A 16,736-nucleotide genomic window follows, 5' to 3' on the forward strand; every position below is an offset into this window, starting at 1 on the left:
TTTGTGTGCAGTTCTAAACCGGCTACACAAGTGCTGCAACTTCACGAAATGATCCTGACAAGGTGTTGTAACATTCGATCGGCCAGTTCGAGTGCGGTCGGTAATTGTACCAGGACGTCTAGGGCGTTTCTAGAGACGTGTTGTCACTCAGAGATCTTGTCACAACGTGTCTTAAAAGTGTTTTTCAGTCGACAATAACTTCACTTCCCTGTTGCGTGAGTCGTTAGGTAGCCTAGGCATCCCTTTTGTAACATGAGAAACGAATTTCAATATCATTACATAACGAATACGTCCGAGATGTGTGAAATGCTGTCACGTGAATCCTTGCACATGCCAATCGGGGTAGGTATTTATGAAATGAAAATGCGTACTCTGTGAACCAAATTCAATCAAGAATTTGAAAATACATGAGGGCATGGACTGCGAGGCTTTTAATCAAGATCATATATCAAACATTCTGACACCCTTGTTTCATTATGGATCGGAGGACCAGTAATCGTGCTGAATATAATAATCTCATATATTAAAGGTTTTCTACCTATAGCATAGAAAGCAAAGCACGATGACCAACGAAACGAACGCATTACCAACTGATTCTGGGGAGGGGAGGAAAGCAGGGGCGAATCTATAGGGTTTTTTACCCCCACAAACACACCTTGGTTGAAAATTTAAAACAAAAATGGTAATTTCACCCATTTTGGGGTCTTTAATCACCCAACCCCTTCTGAGAAGAAAACTTACAAACTTGGGTATCTCCCCTTTCAAAATTGTCTAGATCTGCCCCTGGGAAGCATGGGGGTCGGTACCCATGGATAGTTCAGTTTCGTTAGTTAGAAATCGTTCGAATCAAACGAAAGTATTAGGAATTATTAATAAAGTATTACAAAAGTTTTAAACTGATTACCTTGTATTGTATACACAGAAGCATTAATTCGGCACATCTGTAAAAAGTGAACGAGAATGTCTGAAATACATCGTTCATTTTTCTTTTAAAATCTAAATGTTCGTTTAGCAAAGTAATCTTGTTTTCAAAATCATGTTATCTATTGCAAAGGTACATTGTATATAGATGAAATTACATACGGATATTTAAAAGTACACGTTTTATGCATAATTATATTTTTAGATCAGTAAATTTAGCATTTACCGGGTGATCAATTATATTTTCATGCATATGTGACGTTTTTTCCCCAATTTAAATGTCTAAAACGGCATATCGTGACTAGATGTGTATACATGTATACACTGTTAAAAGGGGATGGAATTAATGACTCTTTTAAGGATACAATTATACTCATCTTAAAAGCAAATTATCGATGGGAAATATTTGTGCGGGTACGCTTTTATGATGCGCTCCGGTCGAAATTTTTCTGAATTTTCGTATTTAAAAGCTCCTGTACTCCATTTCATTTTGATAAGAGAAAATTGATTCCTATTTTGAAAGTTTCCGACTATTATATATGGCGGTGTTTTGTATTCGGATTAAGGTAACGAACTGAAATATAAAGTTGATCGATTTTAAGTGCTTATCTACAGAGACACCTTGAAAAGAACAAAGAGACAGCTAGGAGATTTGAGAGCTAGGGAAATCAATGAAATATATAAATTCAGATTAAATTGAACTGCTATCGTTTTATATACCACACGCGTATGTTTTATACAGAGCTAGAATTAAAATGACCATTTTTCAAATTCAACAGCTTTTTTATGAATGAATAGGAATACTGTTAAAAATTTGCACCCGTAAGTGTGATCTTTCAACATGATTACTTGTTAACAGTTCAATCTTTAATTACACCAATCTTTTAACAGGGCGATCTTTGTTAATTTAAAATCCCGTTTTAGATGGCCGTATACTCGGGTTAAAATAAAAATCAAACAGTGGTGGCTTTTAAATATAAATCTAAACCAATCAACGGTACTGTTTCTTGAGTGTTCCGTTCCCAATGTCTCCTAGGCGACGTGACGCTACCTGCTCGATCATGGTATTTGTGACACGCTAAGAAGAAAATAATATAAGAACTTTGGAGAGGATATTAGAAAAACTGTGAAACTGCCACAATGTCGGATACCGAGGTAAGTGTTGAAGTAAAGTTAGCCCTTGTTCAGATAATCCAGAGAAACACGATGTCAAAGTGCAATATAACGGGAGTTTACTTTGTATCTCCGATAGTCAAACAACGGGGTACATGTGTAGCGAAGGTCTCCTAAAGCAGTCAATCGAGAGTCATGTACGAGTTGTTTACTTTAGGAAGTATAAATCACACGGATCGGGATATAAGGTCTAAATATTTTGTGCTTGAACATATTTTCTGTTTCGGTGCAAATACCCTTGTATATTTATAATTTTTTTTTTCTTGTGAAAATTTTAAATTTTGAAAAATTATGACAAACATGTCATCCTTTGCACAATTTTATTTTTGTTTTTGCTTGCTATAAATATATTTTAGTGGTTGTAACCATCAAATTATAGCTTTATGTACAGGTATCAAGGTTTCTATTTTTAATGGGTCGCGAATAGAGGCATTTAAATCTTTTTTCTAGGGTTAGCATTAACTGAAATAAAAGATTTGAGAGATTTATTTAAATAGAATGCTCAAGATTATGAAAGAACAACTATAAACAATTTTATTGCAAAATTGAAATGCTTTGTGTATTTGATTGATGGTAATACTGTCTATATTTGTACGGCAATTGAATAGAACATGTCACATTTCTTACTCCACTTTATGAGGTTGTCTTTCGCCAAATATGCAACTCTCTGAATGGTGGAAAATTTCGACAAGTCTTAATATTGCATAAAAAGGATTCAATGTTTGCTTTGAATTAAAGATGGATAAAGAAGACAGCGTTCCCCAGGAAGAAATTTCTGATTCTAAAAACGAATCAAACACGAAAACAGAAGAAAGCCCACCTCAAAAGGAGCCTCCTCAAAAGGAGGAGCCAGCTCCTCAAAAATCAACAGCGCCTGCAGCAAAACCCGAAAAAACGGTAGAATGCTTGACCCTAACAAGTATAACGTCACCACAGTGTCACCTCAATGGGTATTCCATGACGCAACTCTTTTACACAGCACACTTTGGTCCAAACAAAAAAGCTCCAAATTGTCCAATAAAGTCACATTCACTTTGCATTTAATATTGAAAAAGTGTTATTGACTAATTCACACCGAATGTAATTGTAGCAGGTACAGTCTGTATAGTTGCGTGATACAGTGTTTACTCAAAGGAAAACATTGACTAATTGTTTTAGAAGTAGTGACCAATTTCTATGTACCAATAATGGTGTCAATTATTGAGCTGTTAGAACGTCTCTGCTGGGTGTTTAAGCATGATGTGTAGATGAATTGATCCTTTATGTAAATAATCGCTGTCAGCGGGTGTTCAGAAAAATGAATTTAAAAACCATCAAAAGTTTCGTGCAACGAAGGTGCGTGTTTCTGAATTTGAAACGTCGCTTTCTGTTGAAGCAGGGGGTTTATGTTATGGATGCGAAACACAATAAGTAAACTGTTTCATTCTAATATTTCGAGAGAGAGAGAGAGAGAGAGAGAGAGAGAGAGAGAGAGAGAGAGAGAATTTACACATGTAAAGTGATTTTAATATAGACATGTATTATTACATATTCGTATACAATACAGCATATAAGGGTTCCAATACAACCTTTTTGAAACTCACGAGGTTACAATTCATTAACTCATGATATGCATAACACAACAACAAAAATCAAATGTAAGCAAATCTATTGGAAATCAATATAGATCTTTGAACAGCAGTATGCTCTATTATAATATGGCCGATGATGATTTCTTATTGATAAAATATTCCTATATTCTAGGAAAAATTAGCGCGGAATACTTGGGTCATTCTTGAACACCAACTTTTCAAGGAATAATAGGATCTGTACCTAAACTCTCCGAGTACAATTATCATTGTTAAACGTTATTGCACGCGAAGATGTAAACAAAGATGGCGAACCAGCTATCGTTTGGTAAGCCCTGGAAGTCGGATTCGATAGTTCACCTGTATTAAGCACGGTTTGTAATATCTGGAGCCACTTCTACAGTTAAGACCCAGCAAATATTATTCATAATTTGAAAAATATGATTTGTAAGTCATATCACACTCTCATTAGTTAGATTGTAAAAAAAAATCTAAAGGACACACTATCATAATTTTGAATTTTAAAACATCCCTATAGGTTTTACTAGGCAATGTTTCAACTGACGTATTGAAGAAGCGTCGCTTCTGTTTGAAATACAGTCAAAGCATTGCCAAAAACTGACTATTTCTGGATGTTTTGTGCCCAATCTTTTATATGTACCATGTTGCCATGTTTGTTTCGTAATAAAAGCATTGTTTGAATACACTGTAACTATTTGCTGGATATCAATTATTCTGTTTTTGTCTTCTATACCGATGAAAGTTTCTCTCGATGCCAGATAAGGCTCGACTCATTATCGGGACTCATTAGCTGTTTTCCGTTTTATTCATACATTCTTAATCATTCAATTAAAAATGTGCAAAAAAGAGAGAATGAAGTTGTTTACTGTAGTTGGAACTCTGAAAGTATTAATGAATCAATGTCATAGATTAGGTAAATTAGTCAAGTAACCCATTTATTGACTCCACTAACTACGCGGTCTCCACAGCCACAGTCAGACAACACACTAGTACCGTTATCATTGTGATGTCATCAATATTTGTTAAATTGTAATTTTTGTACATAGTAAAGCAATTTTCGGAGTTCTTATAGGACGTATGCAGTCAGCATTTCTTTAAAATTGCATGTAGTTTGGCCCCTAAAGGATCTGGACCCAAGGAAAGTGTTTCACCAGTCTATTGTTTCACACAATTTACCAAACAATCATTTTAGTGTATTCAGTGTGTGCTTAGGTTATTGAATACATTGCAGCAGCAGTCATAACTTTCTGTTGAAAGCTCAGGATAAAAGATCGGAAGATTAAAGCCTGTAAATGAATATACCCTGAGCATATTGGGGTAAAAGACTCGATACCCACGTTGGATTTCGCAGCACTTTGTAATTGTAATACCCTTATGTATGTGGACGTATTTAATCATTTTAATGATTGCAGAACAGTAGAGAAATGTAAGGCTGATTAATTTAGAAATAGTCCCAGGTTTGTGATGATGAAAAGTGAAATGATGAACAGTGATCAATCTCATAATTCCTATAAAGAATGCAAAATTAAGAGTATGGCAAACACGGACCCTTGGACACACCAGAGATGGGACTAGGTGCCTAGGAAGAGCCCTTGAGCGCTATACCTTGATCAGGTAAAACGAAGTAATTTATAGTCAAAATTAGTATGTAAAGGACGGCCTAACAATTGGTAAGACAGAAGGGTCACGGCGGGTATAACTGGTCAACAGGGGATACTTACTCCTCCTAGGCACCTGATCACACCTTTGTATGCCCAGGGGTCCTTGTTTGCCCAATTTCTTATTTTGATTTCCTAATAGGAGTTATGAAATTGATCACTGTTCGTTATCTTCACTTTTCATGAAACACGTTAAACAGTATTTAACCTAACAACATGATATAATTTCTCTCCTTTTATCTGATTCACGATGTTCATTTAACAGAAGGAAAAGGACGACATCCAGGAGCAGAAGAGAGCAACAGACGAACCAAACGACGAACAGGAGGCCGCAGACGACGACAAAGCTAGGGATGACGACACGGGTAAATATGTCGCATTAAGCAACTTCTGCATAATTAATTTACTGTAATTGTGATATTTAATTAATTAACTGTAATTGTGATTTCGTGCTTGATATTATAGCGTTAAAGGAGTGTCGGCCATAATCAGTAACAAATGGGCTATTGCAACTTAAGATATAACGTATGAATATGAAAATATTAGAGGAAAATTAAATTCACTATAAACTTAGATTTTCACGAAGTGCATGTGTTCATTTGGCTTCACACTAACAATATGTAAGTAGTGCACTGTGATTTGTAAACGACTGACTAATAATACGAAAGACGGATTTGTCGTAAGTAACCATTTCATTGACCATAGGTCAGGTAGATGATTAATGAATGTATAATGCATGATGAATAATCATATTTGCACCTGAAGGTCTTGCAACAACCAGGGTATATCTTTGAGAACCGGCTCCTATTGGTATTATAAATCATTGCTACATGTACTACTACCAGTGTAACTACAACTGCGTGTAGTTTATGCACACCCATACGACAAGGTCGTTTCGCAGACTAATAATGATGAGGATGGGGTATGGAAAAAGTATGATATTCAAAATGGAAATTAATCGTCTTCGAGAAATGCATCACGCATGCGTACTGGTCACTTCGATTTATAGCAATACTTTTCAGATAAATATATGAAGTGTGGCAAGGTAATATACTTTTCTTAGCTATTTACCATACGCATGCATCCATTCATATGTTAACTAACGATCTGATAACCTATTTGTTTAAGTCACATTTGTATGGCAAATTATTTTGTATCATTCTGTATAGGACTCACGATATATTGAATACATATGTGCTACTAAAGATGCTAATTTGTCATTGTTCACTTTTAAATAATTTATATTGGAAACGATGATTTGATTAATAACAGGTGCGCGAAAAGTAACTTTCGATTCTCACGATGCAAACTCTGACGAAGACACAGGAATCAGGGACAAGTCTGATAGAAGTGGTTTAACAAATAGTGCCAAAGAGGAGGATAGTAGTGAATCACAGACAAATGTCATAGATCCTACAAAAAAGGAATCCGTAGGAGACACAAATAACATGGACTTGGAGGATGTAAATAATGATAAGGATTTAGACAAAGATACGTCTAACAAACAAACTAATGGGGATAATCAAGATGCAAATCATTCTGAAACAGAACATAAGTCTAGGGAACACTATTCAGAACTCAGTGATAATAAGGGAAATAATGAATCCATATCTACGGAAAAAGACATGAATGAAAAGAAAGAGGACACTAATACTTCAGAAGAAAAAAAGGACGATGGTTATGTTCCTTTAGATAAATTATGGTCCAGTCCCAAAAGGGAATATAAAGGGTATCAGCGGGAATATAGTTTTGACTATACCAGAAGAACAACTTCAACTTCCTCTTTCAAAGAAAAAACAAGCGAAAACGAACAGTCTGTATCCAAAACCGAACCACAAAACCCTAAACTAGACCTAAACAAAGATGTGGAGGAAAGTCAAAAGGAACAGAACAGTGACTCTACACAGTCACGTGACGATCAGGTTTCATCGAAACCTGATATAAATGTAAAGGACAGTCAGAAACAAAATGTTGATTCTTCACAGTCGCGTGACAATCAAACTTCGTTCAACGATTCTGGTAATGGAGATATTAATAAATCAGAAAATAGGTATTCTACAAATGAATTGTCTGAGACAAGTGAAAAACACAAAACCAAAGATAAGAGTGTAAAAGACGATACACAAAGTCCAGAGGAATCATCTGCTGATTCTAAAACCGATTACAATGGTCATCAATCTCCTCCAGGCAGTTCTTCAAGACAAGAGCACCAATCAGATTCAACAAATTATCCTCAGCGAGAAGATCCTAAAGGCGAGAACAAGCAGGCGATTAAACAAGAAGACGACCGCGATGAATGGCGATTTCAAGATAGAAAATCTTCAGATGAGGATTCAGAAGAAGCGAGATCTGAAGATGAAAATCTCAGAGACACTGATAATAGAAAGAAGGAAGAAATATCAATTCCACAATCTCACGAAGATGAGTATGAAGAAGAAAGGTTTGAATCTGAATCCGATGATGATATTTCAGTGAAAGACACTACACAATATGAAGAAGAACCAAAACTTGAACCAGCGAAAGAAAACAAAGAACCGGTAAACAAAGAACCAGTACACAAACCAAAAGAACAACCAAAGAAAAATAGTCATCCATCTCCCTCTCCCAGGTCTTCCTCCCAAGTTAACAGGAACCAACAAAAGCCTGTTACCAGAAGCGCTCAACCAACTAGTCGACCAAGTGAAACTCGAAGAGCTTTGTCTTCCGCTCAAATGAAGTCTCCAAGGTCTCAGATGAATACTCCAAGGTCAAGACAGAGGCCGCGAACGACACCAGGAGGAGCTCGGCAACATTCCAGACTAGGTGACAAAGCAAAATCCAGCCATTCACGCATGCAATTTAGACAGCCAGACTTTTCTTGCTATTAAATTCTAAATATAGAGCGTAGCTAGCTCCAAGTTTATATTTAATTAGCTAGCAGTAATTTCTTTATGTGGTTAATCTAGAAGTGTAGTAAGGAACAGTGACGTCAGGATTCAGTACGACGGGTGTGTGATGCATTTCTGGTAGACCCACAACTACTCAAACAGCACCTCACTAATTCTGCTCACGGTCATACATATTCTAACACTCACTTGATTTTAGTCTCGTGTACTCACCATTATTGATGTTCAAAACTGTCCATTCGTTGTCTATGACGTCACGTGGTAATGTAAGTAAAATAATAGATAAGGCTAACTGCTTTTGTTGTAGCTTTAGGTGTCTGAACTGTGTATGCCCTCTTTCCATATTAGTCCTTCATTAAAATTTATTAACTGCTATTATATCACACAATGTAATTAGTTACCGTCTTTTATAATTGAATATCACCAGCATCATCTTCTTTATACGAAATACAATGTTGCATGTATTAACACATTATTTTATTAGTTTTTAGTTTAGTTTCCAGGTTGCATGTCCTATTTTTCAATAATGATTTTAAAAACTGAGTTTCCCCTTCCCTCAAAATTAGGAAAGAATTTCGTGAAAAAGAAAGTTGAATTTAAGAAGGGTAAGAAAACGGGTAGAATTCTCCATGGTGTGTGACATAGAAGCTGCGCATGTGTTGTGCTCTAATTATTGTTTTATTCAAACAAGCTAGCATTTGTACTGTTATTTTATGCATTTTGCTTAGAAGTCTTGTAAAATAAACAATAGTTTTACCTATTTTAACACATTTATGACATTGTTTACGTGTATATCACTATTTCGACGATACTAATCATTTGTTTTAGCATTGTTATACTGTGAAACTAACTGGGCTTAGTCTCAAAGATGCATGTGTGAACTAACTTAGTAGAAGGTAATTGTCTTTATGAACACATGGAATGGAAAGCAGAAATGTTCACACATCTGGAACTTCTTTAGAAAATACACTTTTCCTTTACGTAATCCTCTGTCAAAAGCATGTCCCTGAATAGTCAGAGTTGTCTAACTTGCATGTGGAATGCACAACATTAAGAAGCACATTTTTAAATGGACCATCAATCGAAACTGAAAACTGTAACTGACACTTGGTTGTCTTAAATTCACATTAACGGGTCTTTACATGTCTTTTATGATAACAATCATTTTTAATAAGCAACACATTGTTCTCTATTTAACTTTGCACAATCTTTCGCAGCATCAATTCATATTTTCCTTTAATAATCATTTATTCTAATGATAGGATCGGAGGAAGGCCGAAAGAGACAAAAAGAATTTTTCCGAGCAGAGCTCACTAGGCTACAAAAAAGCCTTAGAGATGAATCATCGAAAATCCAGAAGCCAAAACAGTGAGTTTCTATTTCATGTAATCAATGAATCGTGATTATTCTGAAATATATCAATCAAAGTCGAATACTAGAAAAGTCATTGTGATCAATTTCATTTTTGAGACTTGATGTCATTTTAAAGGAATAAAAACTAGCAATACACATAGTTAACACTTGCGGTCATGTACTATTATACAGTGTTGTGCTCAATTTTCATGAACATCAGATTTTGTGGATTTGAAAAAAAAGGGAAAAGAAAGAAGGAAAAACATTTGCGAACTACTGTTTCGGTTATACGTAGTTTTGCGGAAACTCACTGGATGTCTTTTTGTTTATGGGCATAAACCATGGCTCGTTGATGAGATGATTTCGTGGTCCGACACAACCACGAAAAAAAAACGAAAATAGGTATCCAACGAAAAATTTTGAAACCCTAATACATGATATAATCGTATATTTTGCAGGAGAGAACACTATCCCTTTGTATGGACTAGTCTAGAGCCTTACTACAATACATATGTTGCTAGATTCCTTATTGACGCTGTAAGTATGCAGATTTTGTGGTAAACCAACAGTTTACTTGTAGTTTATATCATTCGCTGACAGCATAGCATTCAGGGTATTTCAATTTAGCCAGATTGCAATAAAATTTTATACATGTATCACATACATGCACATTGTATTTTAGGGTTTAAAGTGTCATGGAATGGATTCTAGATTTAGTTTAAGCTTGCAGTAAAAGTACTTTAAAGACAGAGTTTTTTACTGTTTGTAGTATGCATGAAAATTTACATTTTAGCAAGAAGAAGCTATTTACCACCCACAAACCGGAAAAAGCTCTGTAAGATCAAATGTCTAGATGCTTGATTTTGTTAACTGCGTCCTAAGGGACGATGCTGTAGGACGCTTATTATCAATTACTGTTTATTTACTCAACCATCTTTCTTTATCTTATAGTTCTGTTATTGGTAATAAGGTATTCTACGAAATACAGTTAAAAAATAAATGATTGTGGGCCGTAGCTGGTGAGGGGTACCTTGAAGTTTTTGTTATGTGTTCTGACTATTTGTGTTTCACTTTTTTAAAAATCGATTTTTCATCTTCTTCAATTTCTTGTATTTCTTGTCCTATTTGTTTACATAGATGGACCCTTTTTGATTTACAGCTCTCCTAAGATATAATAAATCTGGTCTCGGTTACAATCGTTGTGTAGTATGATGCCTTTATTCTTACAGCCAGAGGCCGACCGACCTCAGAGCCGTAGTCGACCAATCAGTCGCGGCAAGCTTTATGTAAGATTCATCACCAACCAATCACAACACATATAACATTCAATTTTGGTTGTATCACACTTTAGCACAGAATTTTGTTTGGGAAAGGCACGGTATCGTGTTTTTTGGCGTCATTTTGGAAATATAACCAATGTGTTACCTTGTTTACATCGATAGGGAATACGGATGCGTTGTAACGGATTTGGGGCTTTAATTCTGAGTAGTATTCCATAATTTTGAATTACGTCATTTGTAGAGTGAATGACATAACTGTTTTATTGCATAATACATGTATATGTTTGTTTTAAATTCTAAATTTAATTCCTCTGTACGCCTGTAACTTGGTGACCAGACTAGCTACCCATATTCCTATACCTTTACACGTACCTTGTGTTAGAGAAATTCATGCACACCTATTGTCTAACTGTACTTGTGACTGTGACTGTCTATTAACACTATTTGATATAAATCATACCATGAATCACATTTCTTGATGGAATCTCGTTTTCAAAACCTGATCGCCAAATCACATAGCTTTCATTTGCATAAAAGTCCTTGTGGTAAGTTTTCATGCCACTTAAGGTATTTCGTGTATAACGATCTTATTATCTATTAAATGGATGGTGTGATTTTTGTAATCATGGTATCATTTTGAAGGGTTTATTAAATAGAAATAATCCACCTTAGGACATTACACAATAATGATTGCTGCTTGATTTATTTCACCTAGAATTTTACATGGAAATCTATGGGAAGAGCATGTTCTATCAAATCATTTTTAAAAGGAGTTGCATTTTCATACAAATCTCTTGGTAAAAAGTTACATATGCTTTCTCTTTTTAAAAAATATGAAATAAAACTAATCATATATAGCAAATATATTTGGAAAATTAGATTTTTCTTGTTTTTATTACTTCCAAAAAGTTTCAAGTGCAAAATGATTGCCTTCTAATCATTTACCAGTCATGTGAATTTGGTTTATTTCACTTCAATCATTATTTGATAATAAACATTTTCCTTTACTTAAATCATTCAAAATTGTTCAATCTCCTTTCGTTATGCATTGAATACCTTAAATTTAAGTTTGTTGCTATTTTTTACTTAGTGATGAAACTTTAAATGTTGACGATCATGCACGATAAAGAAATGAATAAAACAATTTGTACAAAATCTTGAGATGTATTCGATCAAAGCGATCACAACCCTTAAAGTTTGAGCACATTGTGATATGTATGATAAAGACTGTATAAAGACCGTGTATATGTTTACTCTATTCTGGGAGCTGCTTGTCTCATAGATGTCGATTCAAGTTATATAAGGAGTAGTGAAAATAATAAACCTCTGTCTACAATTAACCAATTCATGTTTCACAAAGTACATATATATTACTTGATTACAAAGACGGTTCTTTCTACAGTATAACCAGAATAGTTTAAAATCTACCTACACGTAAGTTTAAACTCTGGGTCATCGAGCAATATTGCTAGTATGGGATACTCTTTATTCATGGTGTGAGTTGATTTTCTTACAGGCCGAGGACCCCCAGCACGGTTATGTCAGCAGAAACACCGCCATTGGCCTTTGTGATCCATGGACAGATCTCCGCATGGACCGCGAACTCTTACCCAGACTAGAAACCCCCTCCCGAAAATCCAGGACAAAAGGAATGCAAAAGGAGTCAGTATATCTATGATTGAGTGAAGCTTTCTAAAATTTTGATTACTTTGAAAGTTCTTAGAAACCAACTCGTATCATAGGAAAGAGGCAACTGGAGAATCGTGGAGCTCAATTTTCGTGAATACCCCCACCCACCCATCCTATGAATTTCAAACAATAACAGATTTTCACAAAATATTTAATGTTTCAATATACAGAAACTTACATCCAGCGAAACTATGAAATCTCAACAAGCTAATTTCTACTTATTTTCACAGTCTTCTTTTCTTAAGTACTGAAGTTCAGTTCTGTGATCTCTTTGACAGCCAAAAGCAGAAAACAAAGAAAGAAAAGCCACCAAAACAAGGCAGCACAAGGCTGCCAAAGTTCCCCGTGGTTGACTTCTCCTCCAGCAGAGAAAATGCCACGAAGTGTTTCCCGTACAGTGAAGTACCGAAATTCAGGTAATGGTAGTAGTAAGCATGTCCCGGAAATAGTTCATTCATTATAATGAAGTACGGTGTAGTATCGAAATTCAGGTAATGGTAGTAGTGAAAGTCCCGGAAATAGTTCATTCATCATAATGAAGTACCGTGTAGTATCGAAATTCAGGTAATGGTAGTAGTAAAGTCCCGGAAATAGTTCATTCATCATAATGAAGTACCGAAATTCAGGTAATGGTAGTAGTAAAAGTCCCGGAAATAGTTCTTTCATTATAATGGAGTACCGAAATTCAGGTAATGGTAGTAGTAAAAGTCCCGGAAATAGTTCATTCATCATAATGAAGTACCGAAATTCAGGTAATGGTAGTAGTATAAGTTCCGGAAATAGTTCTTTCATTATATTGAAGTACCGAAATTCAGGTAATGGTAGTAGTAAGCATGTCCCGGAAATAGTTCATTCATTATAATGAAGTACCGTGTAGTATCGAAATTCAGATAGTTCGTTCATTTTGATGAATAATTGAACACCAGAAACTTAATTGAAAGTAAAACATGGTTACAGGGAATAAGCTTATAATGAATTCACGCTTGAAGTGACGTGATTTTCATTCACAGTTGGTGTAGTTTTAAAACATATTATGAACTTATTGGATATAACGAATTACGTTGATAACGAATCAAATGTTCATCCCCAGTACTTTGCTATAGGCGTATTTTACTGTACTATGATTATGCGGTAGCTCAGTGGTAGAGCGTTCGCTCCTGAGACCGTGAGGTCTTCAGATCCTAATCCCGCTCATGCCGTGGCCTCGTCAAATCTATGACGTAAATATAGGTAGTGATTGCTCCTTCGTCAAACGCTCGGCATTTAGGAGTTAGAGTCACGGGTCTTTCAGTTACATTGTATTACCTTAAAACGGAGGTCCAGTCCTGCGACAGGCGTTACTACGTTAAAGAACGGTTTTAAGCCCTATAGCATAGATCTAACTTTGTGATACTTCACCTACAGCTGGTGACGTCTCTATATGAGTAAGAAATTCTCGACGGGACGTAAAACAAAGAGATAAACAAATACACAACTATGATTATGTTTTTCTAATCTATCTTTTATTCTTTATTACAGACAAGAAGTTATGGGTCGGTACAAACATGACGCGCCTAAAAAGTTGGACTCGGATTACAAACGAACAAGGAACGACTTCTACAGAATGGATTTGGATCGCCTTGACGAGATCCACCCTACCAATCGCCAGCACATGCGCAAAGCGTATTTTGCTTACCTTCAAAACACACCAGGTTCGAAGAAGGCCATCAACGAATGTGTCAAAGGACTGAATGGCGAGGAACCGCAGAAAGCCAACTGAGAGATTTGAGTGTTCATATAAAACAGTGGTTGTGTGTTAGTTACAATCCTCGAGATTTTAATTTCTGTGATATTCAGGAAAACTCATGTATTAGTTGTATACAAGAAACTATCATTTTGTTTCTGCATAAAAGACAGTTCACACGGTAATCGTATATTGTTTACTATATTAGATTGAATGAAAGCACGGTCATCAACCAGTCATTCAAGAGGTTCGGACTGAACGATCTGTGTAGCATATCTGTGATATTTTAATTCAGTACCGTTTCTTATATTTTTTCTTCATCATTAACAATCCTATTCAGAGTTGAAATTTCCTACGTCATTTTCGATTTGTTTTTCTTTTCGACAACGATGTATATTACATGTGTATGAATAATGACGCAATAAAAAGAAGATGGTTGAGTAGAAAATACTCGTCTGAAAATATTTCGCATGTTGCATTTATTAGAACTTTCGACTTCGTTTCAATGTCATTGTGGTACAAGGACGACAACTCTGAATAGCGGTAAAGATAAAAAGAACGTGAAATTTCCATATAGCATGTCTTCATTCTCTGCACCTCTCCACGATAGATATATCGACATGATTATTCTATTTCTTGTGATCTCTGATTCTAGAACTGACATTTTCCCATTATGGTGTGTCTCCCTTCAATGCTGTCCATGTGATATAAACGGTCCAATGAATTGTCAATCGTTTACACGTATTTACCAGAAGGAATAAATCAATATAAAGTGAATGGTATCAATTCATTTCTCCTGTTCGATGTTTTCAAGTTAAATCTCTTTCATGAAATAAATTTTGTTATTCAAAAGATGTCAACAATTTTGTTTCGTGGACACCACTAAGGTAAATCCAGGGGACGATTGTAATACGACCATGCGTTCTCTAAAATAATGTGGTGTTATTTAAAATTTGATGAAAATGGAGCTGTGTTGTATTTTTTTTCTAATGATCGACATTCCTCAAGTTTTTGTGAACGCCATTCATTTGATAGATAGTAAGAAGCAATTTCAAACAGGGTGAGTGAAACATTCTCTTTGACACTTTTTTTATAGATCATATGTTTCACTGAAACAAAAGGTCATAGGTCACATAGCTTACCTGGGTCATCGTGATTATACAGGATAAAGACTGATATCTTTGGCAAGCAAAGAATATAATCGTTAAACCCCTATTTTGGACTCAATTATCGTCAAACCTCTATTTTGGACCCACTTTGGTTTCAGGGCCAAGTAATGAAGGAAATTGAATCTACCTTAAATTTGAATATTTCGATATTGATTCAATTTCAAATGTATTCATGTAATTCTTGAAAGAAACATTGTCCAAAAAGGAATTCTGTATATTCTTGTGTAGAACTTGGAACCTCTTTATGTATTGTGGGTTTGTCCAAGAATACGGAAGAAATGGTTTAAGCAAACTTGAGTACATGTACATGTATACACTGCATGGCGATCTTTGAATACGACATTGATCAATTGTGCCCTTGTTTTTGAGAAGATTGTTTACCCCCCCCCCCTCCCATATTTTTTCAACGCCTACCATAGTCCCACCTTGAAACACCCTTGGGATCAAGGTTTAACAAGAAAACTTTCACTCTACGCTGTAGGAGGATTATTGCATATTCAATTCATCCATGATTTCCTTTTCGTTCTTGAGGACAATTTTTCAAAAAAAAAAATTGCTTCCCTAGAGATACCATTGAAGAACTTCAGACCCTTATCGTGCCCCCCCCCCCCCTTCCAGTCCGGGGGTGGGTGTTATGGCTTAACAAACTTCAATATATCGTACTAGCAGATACTTTCATCTTTTAAAATTTGACGCGATGTACCCTTAATTGTTTTTCAGAATGTCATTTTGAATGATTTTTCCTACATTCAAAACTTATGTGGTTTGGCCTTTAGTGGTTCACTTTGAGCTTTGGACAATTGCACGAATATGTCAAATTGACAGATAGCACTTCTGTTGCTTTTAACAAGAGGAGTTTAACACCCTTCCTTCCCCCCACTGAAAATTCCAATGTTAGAAACTTTAACTTCCTATTTTGCCCCCACTTTCTTTTCTCCCAAATCTATTTTGTCCCTACTCTAACCGCGAAGGTCATGGATATGAATTTCACATATTTTAATCTACACTACAAGAGAAGTATTTCATATAAACTGATATATTGTACCGTGTGATTCGTAATATTTTTAAAGCCTCAATTAAAGGAAAACATAACGAACAGCGGCCAATCTCATAACTCCTATAAGCAGTACAAAACAGGGAGTTGGGCAAACACGGACCCCTGGATATAACAGAGATGGGATCAGGTCCCTAGCAATAAACATCTCCTGTCGACCGGTCACACCTGCATTGAGCTCTATATCTTGATAAGGTAAACGGAGTAATCCGTAGTCAAAATCAATTAACCATGAACGGTCA

At 35.6% G+C, this 16,736-nt stretch overlaps 1 protein-coding gene across 7 annotated transcripts; it reads left to right on the plus strand.

The window, feature by feature from the left end:
- Nucleotides 1-1,237: 1,237 nt before the first annotated feature.
- LOC125646252 (uncharacterized protein DDB_G0284459-like) lies at nt 1,238-15,125 on the plus strand. Of its 7 annotated transcripts, XM_048872455.2 has the most exons (11): nt 1,677-2,076; nt 2,833-2,991; nt 5,607-5,706; nt 6,614-8,143; nt 9,489-9,594; nt 10,038-10,116; nt 10,373-10,414; nt 10,809-10,865; nt 12,376-12,521; nt 12,827-12,964; nt 14,067-15,125. In XM_048872455.2, exons 1-11 carry the CDS (start codon nt 2,062-2,064, stop codon nt 14,305-14,307), a joined length of 2,613 nt encoding a protein of 870 aa, XP_048728412.2. In that variant the 5' UTR covers nt 1,677-2,061; the 3' UTR covers nt 14,308-15,125. The 7 variants fall into 7 exon arrangements, with proteins under 7 accessions (XP_048728415.2, XP_055998682.1, XP_055998683.1 ...); XM_048872458.2 differs by lacking the exon at nt 2,833-2,991 and having other exon boundaries at nt 1,238-2,076; XM_048872456.2 differs by lacking the exon at nt 10,809-10,865 and having other exon boundaries at nt 1,701-2,076.
- Nucleotides 15,126-16,736: the final 1,611 nt, after the last annotated feature.

The sequence above is a fragment of the Ostrea edulis genome, chromosome 6 (assembly GCF_947568905.1).
Source record: "Ostrea edulis chromosome 6, xbOstEdul1.1, whole genome shotgun sequence".
Lineage (NCBI taxonomy): Eukaryota > Metazoa > Mollusca > Bivalvia > Ostreida > Ostreidae > Ostrea > Ostrea edulis.

Bases quoted from the DNA above. Each gene is read 5' to 3' on its own strand.
- LOC125646252 (XM_048872455.2), top strand. The intron at 5,707-6,613 runs GTAAATATGTCG...GATTAATAACAG, and splicing joins AGCTAGGGATGACGACACGG to GTGCGCGAAAAGTAACTTTC. The intron at 10,415-10,808 runs GTAAGATCAAAT...TTATTCTTACAG, and splicing joins CACAAACCGGAAAAAGCTCT to CCAGAGGCCGACCGACCTCA.